Consider the following 26,415-nt stretch of genomic DNA (forward strand, 5'->3'; position numbering starts at 1 on the left):
AGTAACTGATGCCCGTCTATGAATTATTAGACGCACAATGAAAACAGTACATTTCCATTTTTTTGAGCAAAATCAGCACTTACCGGAATACATGTTATATGTATAACATCGATATTATAGGAATTCAGCAGTTACTTTGTAGCTGCATAAAAATGTGCAAGTCAATGAATATTTCTCATGATTTGCTGATCAATATAAATGAACTTTGGTCTACCAAGTGAATAGTATTAACATGGACCAGTGCTGGTCATTGTTTTATCTATAAGATTAACTACATAATAATGAGTAGCCATCATGAGTATAATCCTTCCAAGTCTTGAATATGGCTATAGTTTACCTCTTTCTATACATGCAGGATAGTGTAAAACTGTCAACTTTCTCATAAACTAAAAAATAAACTTTATTATTCTTGTTTGTGTCAAAGAATTACTCTGCTCTAGCATTGATGTGACACGCCTTTGATATATGATATTTATATATACATACAAATCAACATGCAATATCTAGCCCAAACTCGTATTACCCTATTTTTGTGTTGCTGAATTTATTCAATTTCAAGCGAGACTATGAGTTCTGCTTGACTGAAAGGAGAGACTTTCCTCTATATATGAAGCATCTCAATATTACTTAGGAATTGTTGAAATTTAGGCCTTCTTCTATTATATACATGTATATTTATATCTTATGTGAGACTAACTTTTTACACATTGTTAAAGGATTTTACAAAGATTCTATGTTATCTTTATAAAATAAAACTATAAAAAACAAGAGAAAAAGACTCGTGCAAAGATATTCGTGTCTATCAATATAATACATACCGGTATTTATATATTATTTATACTAGTACTCTGTTGTCTAAGCGAGCTAATAGAAATTCTCAGAGGTCGTGGTCAAAGGCAAATTATAACTATCGGTAGCAGTAATGAATATGGTTCCATGGTGGTTGGTCGGTGCAATTGCTGGAGTGATGACCTACCATGCGGAATTTATGAGTTTTACCATTTTTTGGACTCGTTTTGTAACCTTCAATTGTGGAGAAACAAAAGACATGACTTTTATGGTAGTAAATAACAAATTAAACAGGCGGAGCATTCAAGATAAAGTTCAAATTTTGGTTGACTTCATTAGCAATTATCAATATTTTTCCAACATTTTCAATTTTTTTTTATGTTTAAGGGAATTTAATTTCTTGGATGCTTCAATGTTGAAATCGATATAACTTGATCACTGTTAAAATTCTCAGCTCAAGCCAAAGCGCAATTATGACGCTCTTAGTTGCTAATAGACCGAAAGAATAAAGACAAGAGCCGCTGCAACTTAACGCAACAGTCAATATCAACTATTGCAACATTGCTAACTAGTAATACTATTCTACGCATACTTTTCCTTTTGAACATTTAAACCGTCATCAGGTCTTGTTCAGTTTAATCTTTAAACATCCTGGCAGTTCGATTTTCTCAAACGTAAAAAAACCCAAGACATCAAAAAATACCGATACTTTATGATAACTTCTACTAAGATTCTGTGTAGGCTCATCTTTAAAAAGAACTTATGTGGAAATGTGATTACAAGCTCCTAAAAGTTCAAAAACGAACAGGAAATTGCAGCCACACGAGACCGCCATAGTTTGGATAATCTTTCCAAAAGGGCTCAAATGTGGTGTAGTTGTGAGAGATGGTTTCTGTTTACACTTTTTTCAACCTTATTCGTCGAATAATTTTCACAAATATACTGCACGCATTCAATAAAACTATGTCTATTGTTCTTATGCGTCTGTTTTACCGTCCCTGTAATGCTGTCACTTTTAGCACTGACATAACTTACCGTAAAAAATCGTTAAACTTTTTAACCTTAGATCGAAGGAGTACACATCATTATCCGATAATCATGACGAGTCTGTTGGTCACCTGTGAATATCGAAAAGTGCTGCAAAAATTATTTGCGAAGTATTTGGTCAGATGATCAGGTTACGACTTGACGATTGAATAATGCCGAAAAAAACTGTAATGTAGCGAGCATCTATATTTGATACGGTGTCTTCGGTAAAACCCAAAGTGTTTGTCATAAACTAGTACTACGACAAGTTTTATATTGAGCTGTTTATTGGCTTTTTAATTCACGTGAAAACATACGTGACAAGACGATAACAAAATTTTGTGGTTACGTCAACAGAGTAAGACATGGTGAATCTTTTCATACCAAATAACTGTAATGTGAATTTTGTTGCAAGTCAACCTTTAAAGCTCAAGGAAGTATTGTATTAGTTTTGTAGCTAGTAGCTTTGGCTCCCTGTCCAGGTTGGTAGATCTACTGGTTGATTGAATTTAAACTGGTTGGAGATTATGTGTAGTTTAATGAATCTAAGGTAACAAATTTATTATACAAAAAAAAACTGCTGACTTTAAAGACCTGGCATTGTATTGTCAAAGAACAAGAGAAAACAACTAACAACATGCAACCGGCATCAGTTAACAAAAAACTAATGAAGCCTGCGTACTGCAACATATTTTTGTATATTTCATAAATATGACTGGCCATCTCTTGTATATGAATGAAGAAAACATAGAAATTATTGAAACCTCACAAAACAGTTCATAGCATGTTGAAAATTCCACACTAATGATGAAGCCTTTAAGCTTGAATCTTCATGGTAAGGCGATTTTGCAGAGGTAAAGCTTTTCGAACCTGCAAAATTAAACTACAGCATAATGCAACTTTCTTGAGCATGTCTGTTTAGAAAGCTAATGCCAAAAATAAAAAAAGTTTCTACTTTTGGCTTCGCTTTTGTCTTAATTTATTATTTTTGTGTTCAAGTTAGATAAAGTTGGTACCACAGGCTAGATAAAAATAAGATAGCTTGACCAGTTGAATTAACTAAGCACACCAAAAGCGAACAGAGATTAATAATGCAGAGTGACAGTCTCTTTGAATACGACAATCGGAAGCAGTATAATATTTAATTTTATTCTAACTTGTTCATCATTTGATCAAAAAGAATATAGGTTTAGCTCTGAAATTTGAAATATATATATAGATGTGTTCAAAATCATAAACACGAGGATGTTCAGTAACACAGCGCAATTGTTTTCCATGTTGGTAACTTGACAAAAAGAAAATTAAAAAATATTTAACTCACTTCTGATATAATATATTATGATTTTAATGTACCCAAATTTTACCACAAAAATGAATCTTTTTTACAAACAATACATTTTTGTTACCTTAACATCTTCTGTTTCTGCATGTCCTTTTTCGGAAATCTCTACCAAGACATCCATTACCTACACAGTTTCTGGTTCTTGTCTTGATTCCTTGGACAAAGATTGAGAAACATTAAGCGGACAACTTATGACTACATTGTTGGTAATGCATAAGATCATCAACAAGATTTAAGAGTCTGTATATAATACATTAGTATAGGGAGATTTGTCTTCTCTTATAATTTGTTATCTAAACTGTTCCTTGACATGTAATGGCACATAACACCAGTCTTAAATAAAGTCAATGAAAAGATCTAAATGACACTCACTGCAAGTGCAGGTTTGGCAGCCATTTAGGTCACTGAGGAAACCAAGAGGACATGGACCAGTACATCTCACCAAAGGACAGGCAGTTTGGTCTGCAATCAGTGAATAAAAATATGAAAACAACAGCGCATTTAGACAAAATCTCAGAATTTACATTTATATATTTTATAAATACAACATCAAATTCTGTACTAAAAACATTCAAAATGTAAAGAGAAAACAATACTCTATGTTATTAATCACAATAATTCAATAAAATTTGCCGTGACTGACATGATGACAATAAAAAAGATCCGATAGACTCAATGAGTTTCATTAATAACAGATTATATAATGTTGTAAATAAGGACTAAAGGCTATGAAACTAAAACTATATTAAGTTTATAATAGTCTGTGCACTTCTTATGCTTTTAAAAATTAGAAGTGTTTGCTATGAAAGTGTATCACTTCTAATATAAGAGCTATTTTATATTTAAATGGAACAGGTGAGTTTTAATGATTATGAGAAAATAACAATAATAAGAACAGTAATCTGCTGACCAAATTGTTACTGAACTTATTTAGTTTAGAGTAAATTTGAAAATGACAGTCTTCGTGCAATATATGTTAGCAAAGTAAGTATGATTTAAACAATACAATGTTTAAGATTCGAATAAGATCAGAACTCACACTTTGTAAATGAAATTGAGTAATAAGAATTGGCAACATTTACAATGTCGGTATTAATTATTAGCAATATAACTCTATGATAAGAGCATACTCACTGCATTGGCAAGTTGGACATCCAGTTTGGTCAAGTGCAAAACCGTTGGAACATTGAAGGTTTACCGGACACACCAGAGCTGGGCAGACAGGAGATGGTCCTAAAATAACAGACATAAAACACTTGAAGAGAACGTCCTCTAACTGTGAATTCTAAAAAGTTTAGTGATGTCTATTTGTCTGTAACTATAGTTATTTGTTCTGCAGTTTATGTTACTGCTAAGAAATTAATTAATGGATTTTTTGTGATTATTATACATTGCTAAATGTAAGTCAAAAGTTAGTCTTTTTTACTGCAGCTAGCACAGTATACATGTACTTACTACATTGGCAGGTGGGACATCCATTTACATCCGCTGTAAACCCATTTGGACAACGTAGGTTTGCGGGACATGCTAATGCAGGGCAGATAGAGAGTGGTCCTGAAAATTTAATGTTCAATCAAGTCTAAAATCTCCTGTGGTCATCACTTTTTCAACAAGCTCAACTTTTTAAACATGGTATATGATATTCGCTAGAATATATACGGTAAATACATATGAATTGTGTAGAAGATTTACAGTAAATATATATGATCATTATAGAAGAAATGTTGTGAAAATCTAAGAGCTGATTAGAAGATGTAAAACAGACATGGAACTCTGTATTATACCATGTGAACTAAAAACAAGATAATATATGCACACATAATCCACTCGATGTAGATGGATAATACATTTTTTATAGTCTTAAAGCTATAATAGGTCAATAGCTTACCAGGTCTGCACTGACACGTGTTGCAACCATCAGGACCGATCACCCAACCATTTCCTGCTGCACAGTTTACAGGACAGGATAGTCTCGGACAGCTTACAGGGCAGTTACATGGAGCTGTTACACAAACGCATGACAGGTCTGGAGGAGCTGTTAAAAGATCAGAAGGTAACAAAGACTCGAAAGTTCTGGAGGAGCCGTAAAAAATATAAATAGGTAACAGAAGTATGACAGGTCTGGAAAAGCTAGTAAGCCATCATCGAAGACACTAATTTAAATTATTCTATATCGTTTGTAAAGCTGTGTATAAATAAAAAAATGTTGCAATTTTGTAAAACGCTTTAATTATACTTTTATAAAGTTTTGAATATAGTGTATAATAATAGAATAAACTCAATGTAAAGCAGTACTCACTAAAACCAGGTCCACATGGGCAACCTGGAAGAGGACAACCGAGTCTATCGGTCTGTGCTCCAAACGGACAGCGTGTGATATCACAATCTTTAGCGAATGGGCAACGTCTCGAGTCTCCATTAAACGGACCAACTGGATTCGCTAAAATTGATTAATAAGTTTTGATTACATAACTAAGCTGTCCGTAACACATTAGTAAATCTTTACTCAGTTTAATTTACTACCAAACTGAACCTTATGCCTAATTTATTGATTTTTTTAAAAGTAATTTCCAAATGAAGCAAAAGCCAGAATATGCATATAACATAGAAAAACAAAAATGAGTTAAACAAGTAAACCACTGTGTACTCACTAGGGTTTTGTGTGCATGGGCACCCTTGAAGAGGACAACCAAATCTATCTGTCTGGGCCCCAAATGGACAGCGTGTGAAATCACAATCTTGAGCGAATGGGCATAGTCTGGAGTCTCCATTAATTGGACCAACTTGATTCGCTAAAGTTAATAAATAAATTTTTGATTGTATTCCTAAGTTGTCGGAAACATACAAGTAATTTTCTACTCATTGCAATTTACTACCAAATAGAATATTATGCATCATTCATTGTTTATTTTTAAAGTGATTTCCAAATGAAACAAAGACCAGAAAATACATACAACATGTATAATGAGTATAAACAAGTAAACCATGGAATACTCACTAGGGTTTTGCGTGCATGAGCACCCTTGAAGAGGACAACCAAATCTATCCGTCTGGGCCCCAAATGGACAGAGTGTGATATCACAATCTTGAGCAAATGGGCAACGTCTGGAGTCTCCATTAATTGGACCAACTTGATTCGCTAAAATTAATAAATAAATTTTGTATTGTATTCCAAAGTTGTCGGAAACATACAAGTAGTTTTCCACTCATTGCAATTTACTATCAAATAGAATATTATGCATTATTCATTGTTTATTTTTAAAGTAATTTCCAAATGAAAAAAAAGTCAGAAAATACATACAACATGTATAATGAGTATAAACAAGTTAACCACTGTGTACTCACTAGGGTTTTGCGTGCATGGGCACCCTTGAAGAGGACAACCAAATCTATCTGTCTGAGCTCCAAACGGACAGCGTGTGATATCGCAATCTTGAGCGAATGGGCAACGTCTCAAGTCTCCATTAAACGGACCAACTGGATTCGCTAAAACAGTTTAACAATCTCATAAATACAGTATTTACCTCTAATTCAAACATCGTAATATATGTTATATCAGATGAAATAACTGTGAGGTATAAAAAATCTGAATGTGTCCTTAAACAGCATATGTAGTAGGTAAAAGATTGACATGAAAAATATTGATAGATAATACTGGTTGAAAAGAGTAATACAGTAAATATCTCTTACTTGCACCACTGTAACCGATGGCGACAACAAGTAATATAAGGAGAGCGAAATACTGCATGTTATCAACTCTAGAGTGAATCTAAGACTGTGTACAGACATAACTTTCAGCTATCTTTATATATACAAACACACTGTGTGCGTTACCATACCAACGAGTAGATTAGCAAATATGGATTGTAATGCATGATTTTCCTGTACTCTCCGATGACAGCCAATTATTAATCAATAATCTTCTCTATATTGAATGTATATTTATTACTATTAAATATTCCTGCAATGATTGTATGTGTCACAAGATTAAATAAACCCATTGTGTCTGTACATAAGATGATTGCTCTAGGAAGTAGTTCAACTCTTATCCGCGTGTCTAATTTATATATATTTGTATTGATATATTTATGCATAGAAGTTACTTACCTTGTACCGTGTAAGTAAAATGTCTGACCAATATCTTTGTTAGTTTAAAACTAACTCATATTATGTAAACATTTGTTCATCTCTTGAATTATTTACTATCTGAGTTCGATTCACTAACTCTTACTGATGTTGAAAATAATAACAAGTTGTTAAAATTCATTAGGAGTAATAGTAAGGAGAGATGAATCATTGTATCTACACTATATAATCAAGTTTTATGATTATTCATATGATTACCTACATTTATATATATATAGATATATATATATATATATATATATATGTATATATATATATATATATTTATATATATATATATATATATATTATATATAAATATATGAATTCTTCTATATGAATTAGTACTAAACATATACTTAGTGATTGGCTGTGCAACATTAAAACCTATTAATAAAATTCGGTGAAAGTTACCCTGAACATTTTATATATATCATTAGATGTATTAATTGCAATTATTCACACTCTTTACTCTATGTAAAAATCGATTGTATCCAAATCTTATAGAAGGTATTAGCTTTTAAAATGCTTTTAAGTTTAATGTGAGCATGGAGTAACAATATTACAACTTGTTTCCAAAAGAAAGTTGCTTAAAAGACAACAAATTGGAATCATTGTGTTATGTTGTTGTTAAAAAAGTGTGGCTTGTTAGAGAAAAGTGAGTTAAACACCTAGATTTTTAGAGCATGAATAATACATTATGTACATTTATAGTATCACTGATGTAGTTGAAAGGTAACTTTAAAGACAGCTTTCTGGAGTCAGCGATCATTATTATGTTTCAACCCAATGAAAACAGGTATTGTGTGCTTGGGTATGCACCCAGATGGCTATTATGTTAGTGCACATGTATTAAGTTATAACCATTGATAGGTTAGATATGAGTAACGTAGATACATATCATATATAGGAAAAGTAAGTTAAATCACAGCCAGAACAAAGTAACTCCTTAAAAAAATGAGAGATTTAAAATAGAATTTTTAGTAACTTGGTATCCAATCAGACGGTCCTACAATAGCCTGTGTGGATATGAAAATATAGACTATAGCAACAACCAGGACATGGAAAGATTACATCCATGATGGCTATTAATATGTAGCTAATCTTATAAAATAAACAATGACCAGTGTTGATACCGGCATATCCTAGATTCTAACTATAATCATTTATAAACTGTAACTGAGCAAAGATGGAGAATTATTAGATTTATAAAAGTTATGTTTTTAAAAGAATAAGAATGAGATATAAAAATAAGAGCTGAAACACGCTGAACATTTGCATGATTGTAATTATTTCTATAGATGTCTCTTTGTTACAGGAATCATTATTTATTTATTATTATAAAACCACGAAAGTTTTTGTGATGTTGCCAGACTCCTGTAAGGTTATAGTTTAGTTCTAGTCAAAACTTTCCATAGAAATATACCTGTTTCTATATTTCTTTCAAAGATCTAACAACTGCATTCGGAAGCAAATATTACATTAATAAATCCTCATTTTTAATTTAATCTTTTCGAAAGCTAAAAGAATCTCTAATAATAATTTCAAGCAGTTCTGTATAGCTAAAGGTTAATATTAACAAAATAATCTATGAAATGAAAAATTCAGGGAAACCACTGAGCTGATTAAATATGGAAAGGTAAGGTATATCACATGCTGATTTAAATACAGTCAATGCTTCTTTTGGTTTTCTAAAAGCTCTATTGTTGCAATAAGCACTAGCAGTAAAAGTTATGCATATGTAGAACATGAATTTAAATTGTTCAGTAAGGAGCTATGCTATTATGACTCTGCAATGTTAACATATATAAGTGTTTATGTATATATATAAATATATATATATTATATATCAATACAAATTAATAAATATATATATATAATTATGTATATATATATATTTTTATATCTATATATGTATATATAAAATTGTTTCCTCACCCCGGCTAACCCGTATGGGGTTAAAGTCTGCTCTAACTTGGGTCTCCTACCAGAGACCTGGGAGTTTGAGCACTCACCTAAAGTACTCTCATATCAAATACGTGTTACATCTATGCTAAAGAAGAGTAATTGTTCAAAAAATACAAGTGCAATGAAAAAATTTATTTTTTAGTTTATGAGAAAGTTGACAGTTTTACAATATCCTGCAGGTATAGAAAGAGGTAAACTATAACCATATCCAAGACTTGGAAGGATTATATCCATGATGGCTACTCATTAATATGTAGTTAATCTTATAGATAAAGCAATGACCAGCATTGATCCATGTTAATACTATTCACTTAGTAGACCAACGTTCATTTATGTTGGTCAGAAAATCATGAGAAATATTCATAGACTGACACCTTTTTGTTAAGTTCCAAGGTAACTGCTGAATTCATATAGTACCAGTGTTATACATGTAACATGTATTCCTCTAAGCGCTGACTTTGCTCAAAGAGAAACAAAATGTGCTGCTGTCATCGCATGTCTAATGATTCATAGACGGACATCTCTAGTAGCAAAAGTAAATACTAATTTTAAACAAAGTGTTAAACAAGGTAGCGAGAAAATTGGTCATAGGTGTCTTTTTCGTTTTTATTGTCTTGCTATAGCTATGACTTTAGTATTTCTATCACACTTTCACACCCATTCTCCTGTTAGAAAATTTTGATTTAAGGAGTTATCATATTCGATATACCATAACTACACGTTAATTATTTTAGCAATTCGCCCAAACATTATGATGCCTCTGTTAAAAATATTGTTGTGTAATGTTCAATTATCATCTATGAAGTCAAGGTCAATTCTTCTCATGTGCACATTTATGGGAAGAGCTTCGACAGTCTCTCCGTTCAGTCAGACAAAAACAGTGCGATATATCATTTTTCCATCTGCACTAGTATCGATTGTGTAGTTGTTTTTGTAGTGTTTTGTGTAGTTGGAATAAATTAGGAGAAAACATAAAGACAACTGTACAAGTTTTCAGACTTTGTCAAACAACTGTAACTTTCAAACTCCACGTCATAAAGAAATTATTTTGTGCAGGTCAAATAAATTAAAAAAAATAAAGCAGCTATGAAAATGTTTAGATGTGAAATAACTAGCAAGTAATAGCTAACTCAAGTCTGCTTAGCTATAATTACAATAAAATATTAATTGGTAACGATAAAATTCATGCAAACTGAGAAAATAAAATATAAAATACATACAAACTGAGAAAAAAAATAAAAGTCCTGAATATGCCTAATTAATAATAACTTTTTTTACATAGAATTGAGCGAAATAAAAAATTTATTGTTTTACTAAAAGCTATCCATCAAATATTTGAATACGACGATACTGGTAATAATAAGGCCTTTGCATACAAAATTGATTTGTATGTAACGCATAACAACCTTTGCCATTCTCATTTTCAAAATACATATACATGTACCATGAGAAAAGTGTTTTAGGTAGTTGGAATACTTGTTTTCATTGGGTTGAAACATAATAATGTTGGCTGACACCAGAAAGCAGTCTTTAAAGTTACCTTTCAACTACATCAGTGACATACATGTAAATATTGTATTATTCATGACTTAGATATCTGGTTATTTAACTCAAATTTCTTTAACAAGCCACACTTTTTAGCAACAACATAACACAATGTTTCGAATTCATTGTTTGTCAAGCAACTTTCTTTTGGAAACAAATTCTAATATTGTTACTCCAGGCTTTCGTTAAACTTAAAAGCATTTTAAAACTGAGATTTTCTTTAATATTTGGCTACAATCGATTTTTACATAGAGTAAAGGGTGTGAATAAATGCAATCATTACATACTGTATATAAAATGTTGAGGGTTACTTCCACATTGTTATTAGATTTTCTGGTTGCGTTTACTTTTGCACCTGTGATATATAAAAAGCTGATTTTATATGTAGATACAATGATTCATTTCTCCTGACTATTAATTCTAAGGGATTTTTGTCACATTTTATTATTTTAAACATCAGTAAGTATTAGTGAATCAAACTCAGATAGTAAACTATTTGAGAGAAGAACAAGAGTCTACATAATATTAGTCAGCTTTAAACTAACAAGAATATCGGTCAGAAATGCTAGTTATACGGTACAAGGTAAGTAACTTCTATGCATAACTATATCAATAAAAATATATATAAACTAGACACGCGAATAAGGGTTGAAATACTTCCTAGGGCAATCATCTTATGTACAGACACAATGGGTTTATTAAATCTTGTAACACATGCAATCATTGCAGGAATATTTACTAGTAATCAATATACATTCAATATAGAGAGGATTAGTGATTAATAATTGGCTGTCATCGGGGAGTACAGGAAAATCATGCATTACAATCCATACCATTAATTTACTGGTTGCTATGGTAACATACACAGTGTGCTTGTATATATAAAGATAGCTGAAAGTTCTGTCTGTACACAGTCTTAGATTCACTCTAGAGTTGATAACATGAAGTATTTTGCTCTCCTTGTATTACTTGTTGTCGCCATCGGTTACAGTGGTGCAAGTAAGAGATATTTACTGTATAACTCTTTTCAACCGGTATTGTTTATCAATATTTTTTTCATGTCAATCTTTGACCTACTAAATCTGTTGTTTAAGAACATATTCAGACTTTTTATACCTCACAGTTTTTCACCTATTATAACATATATTATGATATTTGAATTAGAAGTGAATACTGTATTCATGAGATCGTTAAACTGTTTCAGCGAGTCCAGTATATCCGATTAATGATGACCTGAGACTGTGTCCATTTGCTCAGGATTGTGATTTCACACGCTGTCCATTTGGGGCCCAGACAGATAGATTTGGTTGTCCTCTTCAAGGGTGCCCATGCACACAAAACCTCAGTAAGTGCTCTGTGGTTTACTTGTTTTACTCATTATATCTGTTATATGTATTTTCTGGCTTTTGTTTCATTTGAAAAAAAATTTAAAAATAAACAATAAATGATACATAATATTCTGTTTGGTAGTAAAATACACTGAGTGAAAAGTTACATACATGTTACCGACATCTTACAAATACAATCAAAAATTTATTTATGCATTTTAGCGAGTCCAGTTGGTCCATTTAATGGAGACTTGAGACATTGTCCATTTGCTCAAGATTGCGATATCACACGCTGTCCATTTGGGGCCCAGACAGATAGATTTGGTTGCCCTCTTCAAGGGTGCCCATGCACGCAAAACCCTAGTGAGTACACTGTGGTTTCCTTGTTGTACTCATTTTTTGTTTGTGTTATATGCATACTCTGGCTTTTGCTTCAGTTAAAAATTAATTTTAAAATAAATATTAAATGAGGCATAATGTGCAATTTGGTATTTAAATAAACAAATTCAAAATTTACTAGTTTGTTGCGAACAGCTTAGTAATATAATCAAAAACTTATTAATCAATTTTAGCGAATCCAGTTGGTCCGTTTAATGGAGACTCGAGACGTTGCCCATTCGCTCGAGATTGTGATATCACACGCTGTCCATTTGGAACACAGACAGATAGACTCGGTTGTCCTCTTCAAGGTTGCCCATGTGGACCTGGTTTTAGTGAGTACAGCTTTACATTGTGTCTTTTCTAATATTATATATGGTATCCAAAAATTTATAAAAGTATAATTAAGGCGTTTTACAAAATTGCCGCAGTTTTTTATTTTACACACAGCTTTGCAAACAATTCACACTGATATTAATTAGCATATTCTATGGTGGTTTACTAGCTTTTTCAGACTTTTCATACTTATATTACTTTTATATTTTTTTTACAGTTCCTCCAGACCTTTTGTGTTTTTGTTACCTTCTGATTTTTTACAGTTCTTCCAGACCTGTCATATTTTTCTTACTTTCTGATACTTTTACAGCTCCTCCAGACCTGTCATGCGTTTGTGCAACAGCTCCATGTAACTGCCCTGTAAGCTGTCCAAGACTATCATGTCCTGTAAACTGTGCTGCAGGAAATGGTTGGGTGATCGGTCCTGATGGTTGCAACACGTGTCAGTGCAGACCTGGTGAGCTATTCACATATTATAACTTTAAGACGATAATGGAGTTTATTATCCATCTACACATGGAGTGGATTTGGTGTGTATGTATTATCTTGTTTTAAGAACACATGGTATAATACATAGTTCCATGTATGTTGTACATCTTCTAATCAGCTCTTACATTTTCACTACATTTCTTCTACAATGATCATATATATGTATTTACTGTAAATCTTCTACACAGTTCATATGTATTTACCGTATATATTCTACACATATCATATATCACGGTTAAAAAGTTGAGCTTGTTGAAAAAGTGAGGACCACAGGAGATTTTAGACCTAATTAAACATTTAATTTTTAGGACCACTCTCTATCTGCCCAGCATTAGCATGCCCCGCGAACTTACGTTGTCCAAATGGGTTTACAGCGGATGTAAATGGATGTCCTACCTGCCAATGTAGTAAGTATACTGTTTTAGCTGTCATAGTAATGAACAACTTTTCACTTACATTTAAGAGTATAATAATCACATAAATCTATCCATTAACTTCTTAGTCGTAACATCAACCTCAGAACGAATAACTATGGTTACAGACAAATAAACATCACTAAACTTATTCAAATTCACTGTTAGAAGACACTCTCTTCAAGTGTTTTATGTCTGTTATTTTAGGACCATCTCCTGTCTGCCCAGCTCTGGTGTGTCCGGTAAACCTTCAATGTTCCAACGGTTTTGCACTTGACCAAACTGGATGTCCAACTTGCCAATGCAGTGAGTATGCTGTTATCATAGAGTTATCTTGCTAATAAATAATACCTAAAGGTAGTCAATTCTAATTACTCAAATTCATTTATAAAGTGTGAGTTCTGATCTTATTTGAATCTTAAACATTGTACTTGTTTAAATCATACTTACTTTGCTAACATATATTGCACGAAGACTGTCATTTTCAAATTTACTCTGAACTAAATAAGTTCAGTAACATTTTAGTCAGCAGATTACTGTTCTTATTATTGTTATTCTCTCATCATTATTAAAACTTACCTGTTCCAGTTAAATAGAAAATAGCTCTTTTATTAAGAATTTATTTACTTTCATAGCAAACACTCTTAAATTTTAAAAGCATAAAAACTGTACAGGCTATTATAAACCTGACATTACTTTAATTTCATAGCCTGTGGTTCTAACTTACAGCATTATATAATCTGTTATTATTTAAATTATATGAGTCTACCAAGTCTTTTTCATGGTCATGATGTCAGTCACACCAAACTTAATTGGGTTAATTTGATTAATAACGTAGAGTATAATTGTCTTCTTCTGACATCTTAAATGTTTTAGTACTGAATCTCATTTTGTCTATATACAATATATAAATGTAAATTTTGAGGTTTTGTCTAAATGCGCTGTTATTTTCTCAGGTTTTATGCACTGATTGCAGATCCAACTGCCTGTCCTTTGATGAGATGTGCTGGTTCGTGTCCTCTTGGTTTCCTCAGTGACCTAAATGGCTGCCAAACCTGCACTTGCAGTGAGTGTCTATTAGATCTTTTCATGGACTTTATCTAAAACTGTTGTTATGCTCCATTACACGTCAAGGAACAGTTTAGGGGACAAAGTATGAAAGAAGACAAATCCTACTATGCTGTATGATATACAGACTCTTAAATCTTGTTGATGGGCTCATGCATTACCAACAATGTAGTTATAAGTTGTCCGCTAAATGTTTCTCAATCTTTGTTTTAGTCCAAGGAACCAATCAGTGGAACGCTTGGGGACCATGGTCTAGCTGTTTTGGTACATGCGGGACCAGAACCAGAAACTGTGTAGGTAATGGATGTCTTGGTAGAGATTTCCAAAGAAGGACATGCAGAAACAAGATATGTTAAGGTAATATTCTCTATTCTGAGCATAATGTTGTGAAAAAACAGAATCACTTTTTGTGGTAATTTTTGGGTACCTTAAAATCATATTATATTATATCAGAAGTCAGATATATTTTTTTTCAATTTTTAATTGTTGAGTCACTGACATGAAAAATAATGTAATTACACAGTGATACTGAACATTCTTGTGTTTATGATTTTAAACACATCTATATGTATCTCAAATTTCAGAGCTAAACCAATAATCTCTTATTTTCATCATATCAAGTGATGAACAAGTTAGATTAAGATTAATTATTATATTGTTTCCGATTGCCATATTCAAACAGACTGTTACTCTGCATTATTAACTTCTGTTCGCTTCTGGTGCACTTAGTTAAAAAAATGGTCAAGCTATCTTATCTTATTTTAAAACAGAAGTGTGGTCCAATAGAAAAAAATTATTGTATTTTTGGTTGTAGCTTTCTAAAGAAACATGCTCAAGAAAGTTGCATTGCGCTGTGGTTTATTTTTGCAGGTTTGCTAAGCTCAACCTCTGCAAAATTATCTTACAATGAAGATTCAAGCCTAAAGACTTCATCTGTACTATGGAAACCTCGACATGCTATGAACTGTTTGTGCAGCTTCAATAATTTCTATGCTTTCTTCATTTATATACAAAAGATGGCCAGTCATATTTATGAAATATACAGAAATATATGCCACAGTTCGCAGGTTTCATTAATTTTTGTTAAATGATGCTGGTTGCATGTTGTTAGTTGTTCTCTCCTGTTCTTTGACAATATGACGCCAGGTCTTTAAAGTCAGCTGTTTCTATTTGTATAATAAATTTGTTACCTTAGATGCATTAAACTACACATATTCTCCAAGCAGTTTAAAGTCAATCAACCAGTCTACCACCCTGGACGGGGAGCCAAAGTTACTAGCTGCAAAACTAGTACTATACTTCCTTGAGCTCTAAACATATTTATTGCCAAAGAGTTAATTAATCTTAGTAGATTTTATTATAAAGTATCAGTATTTTTCTATGTTTTTGGATTTTTGTTTACGTTTGAGAAAATCAAACTGCCAGGATGTTCTGAGATTAAACGGAACAAAACTTGATCACAGTTAAAATGTTCAAAAGCAAAGTACGCGTGGAATGGTATTAAAAATAGCAATTGCACCAACCAGCCACCATAGAACCGTTTAGATTACTAAAACCGATAGTTATTACTTGCCCTTGACCCCGACCTCGGAGAATCTATATTAGCTCGCTAGAACACCAGATTACTACTATAAATAATATATAAATACCGGTATGTATTATATCGATAGACACGAATATATTTTGCACGAGTGTCTTTGTCTTGCTTTTAAAAGCTTTTTTTTTAAGAAAACATACAATCTTTATAAAATGCTTTTACAGTATTTAAAAAGATAGTCTTGTACGTGTACATAAGATATAATTATACATGTATATAATAGAAGAAGGCCTAAATTCTGACAAATCCCAAATAATATTGAGATGTTTTATGTAGAGGAAAGTCTCTCCTTTCAGTCCAGCAGAACTCAAACTCTCACTTTACATGTAATTTGTATAAACTCTGCAACACCAAGTAGGGTAACACGATGTTGGGTTAGACATCGCATATAGATTTGTATTTATATATAAATGCATAATTTTATATATCAAATGCATGTTACATCAATGCTAGAGCAGAGTAATTCTTTGAGATAAACAAAAATAATAAAGAAATTTGTCTTTAGTTTGTAAGAAAGTTTACAGTGTTACAATATCCTGCATGTATAGAAAGAGGTAAACTATAACCATATTCAGGACTTGGAAGGATTATACCCATGATGGCTTTTCATTATTATGTAGTTAATCTTATAGGTAAAGCAATGACCAGCATTGAACCATGTTAATACTATTTACTTGGTAGACCAAAGTTTGTTTATATTGATCAGAAAATCATGAGAAATATTCATAGACTGACACTTTTTTTTCAGCTAGGCGGCAATTGCTGAAATATAAATATAGTAAACCATTATTATATCTAGGTAACTTGAGTGTATTTAGTTGTTATGATCTGCAAAAAAATATAACATTACACTGTACTACTTGCAGTATGTCTTGTGAAAAGTTCTTACCTTCGAAACTTACATGTCATAAACTTTTAAGCTAGATTAAATCAATATAACTTACTAAATTATCTTAGCTAGACCAAGTCTACCTGCTCTGGCAGATGCGGGAAAAGAACCAAAAACCATGTAGATAATTGATGTTGTGGTAAATATTTCTAAAGAAGATCATGCAGAAACAAGAGATGTTAAAGTAATATTCAGTTTTCTGAGCAGAGTTGTCCGTGTACATGGTCTTTCCTGCCTCAGCATACGGCTTGACCTGTACTAAGGTTCACATGGCATGGCGGAAAAATCTTATGTAGTAATATAGAAACAATAGTTATTATATTATTCAAACATTCCATGGTCAAAGTAATCTACACTTTATATAAGTGTTGTACATATTCAAAGCTAGCGACGAACTAGTATGTTAACCTTAGTAACTATGCTTACCTACAGAAGTTTTATTGTTTTCAGTATATTTAGTGGCAATGATCAACAAAAAATTTAACATTAAAGTATACCCAAAGAGAAACTTTACTCTCAAGACAGACGTACGAATAACATAAATTTTATTTCATTTAATTTTAATTTAGCTTACTAAACACGCACTTAAAGCTAAGGTTTACTTTGTACTTTGCACTATTTGACTGAGTTTTAACTTCATATTACTAAAGTTTACTCACTTATAAGTTTCAGTTCTCACCTTCGCTTTAACTGTTAGCAGGCCCATTAAAAACTTTTTCAACCTACTTCATCAAACAAGCCAGAACGATGCTAGTTCCGTAATATTGTGGATCGTTGTTAGCAAATTAAGAAAAATTGTCTGGCTTTTCGTTAGAAGAAAATCCAATTCCAACTTTGCTAGTTGTTTTAAAAGGGATGTATTGGGTTTTACGTGTGATAATTGCTGAGCTGAGAAAAATGTTTTTTCCTGTTTTTTTTTCAGCCATTGTGAAAACAGTGTCAGCAAAACTTCTAGTGTAAAGTTATTATTTCATCTATACAAAAATCTGAAATAGTCAATTTTTTAAAGAATGAATGAGATTTTTGTGTATGGGTGCATAAACTGGTTGTGACTTATACATGAGGTGGCACACGAGGAACATGTCTTCTTCACAATTCATCAAACTGGAATAACAATCGCTCATGCGCACGAGATTATGAATGTGAAATAAATTTGAAATGTTGTGCAGTTACACATGGTTACAGACCAATTTGTTTTGTGTCACGCCAATATTGGTATTTGACTGTTTGAGTGTGCCATCTTCTCATGAACTTTCAGCTGTTTAATTTAATATGATTGAATAAATTCATATTTATATCACTATATATATAAACATATATAATTTTATCTTTATAGTAATATACCACTGTAAATATATGACATTATACTTATAAAAAAAAATTTTGTCTTGTCTATAAAATATATATAATTTAATATAATTTTAATAATAACTGGAAATATATCTTAATCTTAAAAGTTTCTTAGGATTTTTTTAGCATGCCATGTGAACCTCAGAACAGGTCAAGTCGTATCCTGAGGGCACACTGTACACCTGTCTCAGAGGTAAGAAATCCCCATCATATACTGGACGTTATGCATCGAGGAAAGTCTTTACCTGGCCATTGGTAAAACCAGGTACATGGACAACTCTGCTCAGAAAACAGAATAATACTTTAATATCTCTTGTTTCTGCATGACCTTCTTTGAAAATATCGACCAAGACAATTATTTACACGGTCTTTGGTTCTTTCACGGAATCTGCCAGATCAGGTAGACACAGTCTAGCTAAGATAATTTAGTAAGTTGAATTGATTTAATCTAGGTTAAAAGTTAGCTAGATATATTAATGGTTTACTTCACTTATGGACTAACTTAAATCTCGCTGCCTCATCCAACACTTTTGTTTATACTCAGTAATCACCCTTGTTATACAGTAACTGATGCCCGTCTATGAATTATTAGACACACAATGAAAACAGTACATTTCCATTTTTTGAGCAAAATCGGCACTTACAGGAATACATGTTATATGTATAACATCGATATTATAGGAATTCAGCAGTTACTTTGTAGCTGCATAAAAATGTGCAAGTCAATGAATATTTCTCATGATTTTCTGATCAATATTAATGAACTTTGGTCTACCAAGTGAATAGTATTAACATGGTTCAATGCTGGTCACTGCTTTATCTATAAAATGAACTACATATTAATGAGTAGCCATCATGAGTATAATCCTTCCAAGTCTTGAATATGGCTATAGTTTACCTCTTTCTATACATGCAGGATAGTGTAAAACTGTCAACTTTCTCATAAACTAAAAAATAAACTTCTTTATTATTCTTGTTTGTGTCAAAGAATTACTCTGCTCTAGCATTGATGTGACACGCCTTTGATATATGATATTTATATATACATACAAATCAACATGCAATATCTAGCCCAAACTCGTATTACCCTATTTTTGTGTTGCTGAATTTATTCAATTTCAAGCGAGACTATGAGTTCTGCTTGACTGAAAGGAGAGACTTTCCTCTATATATGAAGCATCTCAATATTACTTAGGAATTGTTGAAATTTAGGCCTTCTTCTATTATATACATGTATATTTATATCTTATGTGAGACTAACTTTTTACACATTGTTAAAGGATTTTACAAAGATTCTATGTTATCTTTATAAAATAAAACTATAAAAAACAAGAGAAAAAGACTCGTGCAAAGATATTCGTGTCTATCAATATAATACATACCGGTATTTATATATTATTTATACTAGTACTCTGTTGTCTAAGCGAGCTAATAGAAATTCTCAGAGGTCGTGGTCAAAGGCAAATTATAACTATCGGTAGCAGTAATGAATATGGTTCCATGGTGGTTGGTCGGTGCAATTGCTGGAGTGATGACCTACCATGCGGAATTTATGAGTTGTACCATTTTTTGGACTCGTTTTGTAACCTTCAATTGTGGAGAAACAAAAGACATGACTTTTATGGTAGTAAATAACAAATTAAACAGGCGGAGCATTCAAGATAAAGTTCAAATTTTGGTTGACTTCATTAGCAATTATCAATATTTTTCCAACATTTTCAATTTTTTTTTATGTTTAAGGGAATTTAATTTCTTGGATGCTTCAATGTTGAAATCGATATAACTTGATCACTGTTAAAATTCTCAGCTCAAGCCAAAGCGCAATTATGACGCTCTTAGTTGCTAATAGACCGAAAGAATAAAGACAAGAGCCGCTGCAACTTAACGCAACAGTCAATATCAACTATTGCAACATTGCTAACTAGTAATACTATTCTACGCATACTTTTCCTTTTGAACATTTAAACCGTCATCAGGTCTTGTTCAGTTTAATCTTTAAACATCCTGGCAGTTCGATTTTCTCAAACGTAAAAAAACCCAAGACATCAAAAAATACCGATACTTTATGATAACTTCTACTAAGATTCTGTGTAGGCTCATCTTTAAAAAGAACTTATGTGGAAATGTGATTACAAGCTCCTAAAAGTTCAAAAACGAACAGGAAATTGCAGCCACACGAGACCGCCATAGTTTGGATAATCTTTCCAAAAGGGCTCAAATGTGGTGTAGTTGTGAGAGATGGTTTCTGTTTACACTTTTTTCAACCTTATTCGTCGAATAATTTTCACAAATATACTGCACGCATTCAATAAAACTATGTCTATTGTTCTTATGCGTCTGTTTTACCGTCCCTGTAATGCTGTCACTTTTAGCACTGACATAACTTACCGTAAAAAATCGTTAAACTTTTTAACCTTAGATCGAAGGAGTACACATCATTATCCGATAATCATGACGAGTCTGTTGGTCACCTGTGAATATCGAAAAGTGCTGCAAAAATTATTTGCGAAGTATTTGGTCAGATGATCAGGTTACGACTTGACGATTGAATAATGCCGAAAAAAACTGTAATGTAGCGAGCATCTATATTTGATACGGTGTCTTCGGTAAAACCCAAAGTGTTTGTCATAAACTAGTACTACGATAAGTTTTATATTGAGCTGTTTATTGGCTTTTTAATTCACGTGAAAACATACGTGACAAGACGATAACAAAATTTTGTGGTTACGTCAACAGAGTAAGACATGGTGAATCTTTTCATACCAAATAACTGTAATGTGAATTTTGTTGCAAGTCAACCTTTAAAGCTCAAGGAAGTATTGTATTAGTTTTGTAGCTAGTAGCTTTGGCTCCCTGTCCAGGTTGGTAGATCTACTGGTTGATTGAATTTAAACTGGTTGGAGATTATGTGTAGTTTAATGAATCTAAGGTAACAAATTTATTATACAAAAAAAAACTGCTGACTTTAAAGACCTGGCATTGTATTGTCAAAGAACAAGAGAAAACAACTAACAACATGCAACCGGCATCAGTTAACAAAAAACTAATGAAGCCTGCGTACTGCAACATATTTTTGTGTATTTCATAAATATGACTGGCCATCTCTTGTATATGAATGAAGAAAACATAGAAATTATTGAAACCTCACAAAACAGTTCATAGCATGTTGAAAATTCCACACTAATGATGAAGCCTTTAAGCTTGAATCTTCATGGTAAGGCGATTTTGCAGAGGTAAAGCTTTTCGAACCTGCAAAATTAAACTACAGCATAATGCAACTTTCTTGAGCATGTCTGTTTAGAAAGCTAATGCCAAAAATAAAAAAAGTTTCTACTTTTGGCTTCGCTTTTGTCTTAATTTATTATTTTTGTGTTCAAGTTAGATAAATTTGGTACCACAGGCTAGATAAAAATAAGATAGCTTGACCAGTTGAATTAACTAAGCACACCAAAAGCGAACAGAGATTAATAATGCAGAGTGACAGTCTCTTTGAATACGACAATCGGAAGCAGTATAATATTTAATTTTATTCTAACTTGTTCATCATTTGATCAAAAAGAATATAGGTTTAGCTCTGAAATTTGAAATATATATATAGATGTGTTCAAAATCATAAACACGAGGATGTTCAGTAACACAGCGCAATTGTTTTCCATGTTGGTAACTTGACAAAAAGAAAATTAAAAAATATTTAACTCACTTCTGATATAATATATTATGATTTTAATGTATCCAAATTTTACCACAAAAATGAATCTTTTTTACAAACATTACATTTTTGTTACCTTAACATCTTCTGTTTCTGCATGTCCTTTTTCGGAAATCTCTACCAAGACATCCATTACCTACACAGTTTCTGGTTCTTGTCTTGATTCCTTGGACAAAGATTGAGAAACATTAAGCGGACAACTTATGACTACATTGTTGGTAATACATAAGATCATCAACAAGATTTAAGAGTCTGTATATCATACAGTATAGGGAGATTTGTCTTCTCTTATAATTTGTTATCTAAACTGTTCCTTGACATGTAATGGCACATAACACCAGTCTTAAATAAAGTCAATGAAAAGATCTAATAGACACTCACTGCAAGTGCAGGTTTGGCAGCCATTTAGGTCACTGAGGAAACCAAGAGGACATGGACCAGTACATCTCACCAAAGGACAGGCAGTTGGGTCTGCAATCAGTGCATAAAAATATGAAAACAACAGCGCATTTAGACAAAATCTCAAAATTTACATTTATATATTTTTATAAATACAACATCATATTCTGTACTAAAAACATTCAAAATGTAAAGAGAAAACAATACTCAATGTTATTAATCACAATAATTCAATAAAATTTGCCGTGACTGACATGATGACAATAAAAAAGATTCGGCAAAATCAATGAGTTTCACTGATAACAGATTATATAATGTTGTAAATAAGGACTAAAGGCTATGAAACTAAAACTATATTAAGTTTATAATAGTCTGTGCACTTCTTATGCTTTTAAAAATTAGAAGTGTTTGCTATGAAAGTGTATCACTTCTAATAAAAGAGCTATTTTCTATTTAAATGGAACAGGTAAGTTTGAATAATGATGAGAGAATAACAATAATAAGAACAATAATCTGCTGACTAAAATGTTATTGAACTTATGTAGTTCAGAGTAAATTTGAAAATGACAGTCTTCGTACAATATATGTCAGCAAAGTAAGTATGATTTAAACAAGTACAATGTTTAAGATTCGAATAAGATCAGAACTCACACTTTATAAATGAAATTGAGTAATAAGAATTGACTACCTTTAGGTATTATTTATTAGCTAGATAACGCTATATGATAGGAGCATACTCACTGCATTGGCAAGTTGGACATCCAGTTTGGTCAGGTGCAAAACCGTTGGAACATTGAAGGTTTACCGGACACACCAGAGCTGGGCAGACAGGAGATGGTCCTGAAATAACGGACATAAAACACTTGAAGAGAACGTCCTCTAACTGTGAATTCTAATAAGTTTAGTGATGTCTATTTGTCTGTAACCATAGTTATTTGTTCTGCAGTTTATGTTACTGCTAAGAAATTAATTAATGGATTTTTTGTGATTATTATACATTGCTAAATGTAAGTCAAAAGTTAGTCTTTTTTACTGCAGCTAACACAGTATACATGTACTTACTACATTGGCAGGTAGGACATCCATTTACATCCGCTGTAAACCCATTTGGACAACGAAGGTTTGCTGGACATGCTAATGCTGGGCAGATAGAGAGTGGTCCTGAAAATTTAATGTTCAATCAAGTCTAAAATCTCCTGTGATCATCACTTTTTCAACAAGCTCAACTTTTTAAACATGGTATATGATATTCGCTAGAATATATACGGTAAATACATATGAATTGTGTAGAAGATTTACAGTAAATATATATGATCATTATAGAAGAAATGTTGTGAAAATCTAAGAGCTGATTAGAAGATGTAAAACAGACATGGAACTCTGTATTATACCATGTGAACTAAAAACAAGATAATATATGCACACATAATCCACTCGATGTAGATGGATAATACATTTTTTATAGTCTTAAAGCTATAATAGGTCAATAGCTTACCAGGTCTGCACTGGCACGTGTTGCAACCATCAGGACCGATCACCCAACCATTTCCTGCTGCACAGTTTACAGGACAGGATAGTCTCGGACAGCTTACAGGGCAGTTACATGGAGCTGTTACACAAACGCATGACAGGTCTGGAGGAGCTGTTAAAAGATCAGAAGGTAACAAAGACTCGAAAGTTCTGGAGGAGCCGTAAAAAATATAAATAGGTAACAGAAGTATGACAGGTCTGGAAAAGCTAGTAAGCCATCATCGAAGACACTAATTTAAATTATTCTATATCGTTTGTAAAGCTGTGTATAAATAAAAAAATGTTGCAATTTTGTAAAACGCTTTAATTATACTTTTATAAAGTTTTGAATATAGTGTATAATAATAGAATAAACTCAATGTAAAGCAGTACTCACTAAAACCAGGTACACATGGGCAACCTGGAAGAGGACAACCGAGTCTATCGGTCTGTGCTCCAAACGGACAGCGTGTGATATCACAATCTTTAGCGAATGGGCAACGTCTCAAGTCTCCATTAAACGGACCAACTTGATTCGCTAAAATTGATTAATAAGTTTTGATTACATAACTAAGCTGTCCGTAACACATTAGTAAATCTTTACTCAGTTTAATTTACTACCAAACTGAACCTTATGCCTAATTTATTGATTATTTTAAAAGTAATTTCCAAATGAAGCAAAAGCCAGAATATGCATATGACATAGAAAAACAAAAATGAGTTAAACAAGTAAACCACTGTGTACTCACTAGGGTTTTGTGTGCATGGGCACCCTTGAAGAGGACAACCAAATCTATCTGTCTGGGCCCCAAATGGACAGCGTGTGAAATCACAATCTTGAGCGAATGGGCATAGTCTGGAGTCTCCATTAATTGGACCAACTTGATTCGCTAAAATTAATAAATAAATTTTTGATTGTATTCCTAAGTTGTCGGAAACATACAAGTAATTTTCTACTCATTGCAATTTACTACCAAATAGAATATTATGCATCACTCATTGTTTATTTTTAAAGTGATTTCCAAATGAAACAAAGACCAGAAAATACATACAACATGTATAATGAGTATAAACAAGTAAACCATGGAATACTCACTAGGGTTTTGCGTGCATGGGCACCCTTGAAGAGGACAACCAAATCTATCCGTCTGGGCCCCAAATGGACAGAGTGTGATATCACAATCTTGAGCAAATGGGCAACGTCTGAAGTCTCCATTAATTGGACCAACTTGATTCGCTAAAATTAATAAATAAATTTTGTATTGTATTCCAAAGTTGTCGGAAACATACAAGTAGTTTTCCACTCATTGCAATTTACTATCAAATAGAATATTATGCATTATTCATTGTTTATTTTTAAAGTAATTTCCAAATGAAACAAAAGTCAGAAAATACATACAACATGTATAATGAGTATAAACAAGTTAACCACTGTGTACTCACTAAGGTGTTGCGTGCATGGGCACCCTTGAAGAGGACAACCAAATCTATCTGTCTGAGCTCCAAACGGACAGCGTGTGATATCGCAATCTTGAGCGAATGGGCAACGTCTCAAGTCTCCATTAAACGGACCAACTGGATTCGCTAAAACAGTTTAACAATCTCATAAATACAGTATTTACCTCTAATTCAAACATCGTAATATATGTTATATCAGATGAAATAACTGTGAGGTATAAAAAATCTGAATGTGTCCTTAAACAGCATATGTAGTAGGTAAAAGATTGACATGAAAAATATTGATAGATAATACTGGTTGAAAAGAGTAATACAGTAAATATCTCTTACTTGCACCACTGTAACCGATGGCGACAACAAGTAATATAAGGAGAGCGAAATACTGCATGTTATCAACTCTAGAGTGAATCTAAGACTGTGTACAGACATAACTTTCAGCTATCTTTATATATACAAACACACTGTGTGCGTTACCATAGCAACGAGTAGATTAGCAAATATGGATTGTAATGCATGATTTTCCTGTACTCCCCGATGACAGCCAATTATTAATCAATAATCTTCTCTATATTGAATGTATATTTATTACTATTAAATATTCCTGCAATGATTGTATGTGTCACAAGATTAAATAAACCCATTGTGTCTGTACATAAGATGATTGCTCTAGGAAGTAGTTCAACTCTTATCCGCGTGT

At 32.3% G+C, this 26,415-nt stretch overlaps 1 protein-coding gene across 1 annotated transcript; it reads right to left on the reverse strand.

Moving 5' to 3' along the window:
- Positions 1-3,491: 3,491 nt before the first annotated feature.
- Positions 3,492-26,106, reverse strand: LOC137394363 (cysteine-rich motor neuron 1 protein-like). The gene is made up of 15 exons (XM_068081075.1): positions 26,049-26,106; positions 25,704-25,844; positions 25,010-25,150; positions 24,658-24,798; positions 24,247-24,393; positions 23,493-23,591; positions 22,734-22,823; positions 13,130-13,261; positions 6,503-6,643; positions 6,156-6,296; positions 5,809-5,949; positions 5,457-5,597; positions 5,046-5,192; positions 4,292-4,390; positions 3,492-3,619 (listed from the first exon to the last, which is right to left on the reverse strand). The coding sequence occupies exons 1-15, from the start codon at positions 26,104-26,106 to the stop codon at positions 3,492-3,494; spliced, it is 1,887 nt and encodes a 628-aa protein (XP_067937176.1).
- Positions 26,107-26,415: the final 309 nt, after the last annotated feature.

The sequence above is a fragment of the Watersipora subatra genome, chromosome 4, assembly GCF_963576615.1.
Source record: "Watersipora subatra chromosome 4, tzWatSuba1.1, whole genome shotgun sequence".
In the NCBI taxonomy this organism is placed as follows: Eukaryota; Metazoa; Bryozoa; class Gymnolaemata; order Cheilostomatida; family Watersiporidae; genus Watersipora; species Watersipora subatra.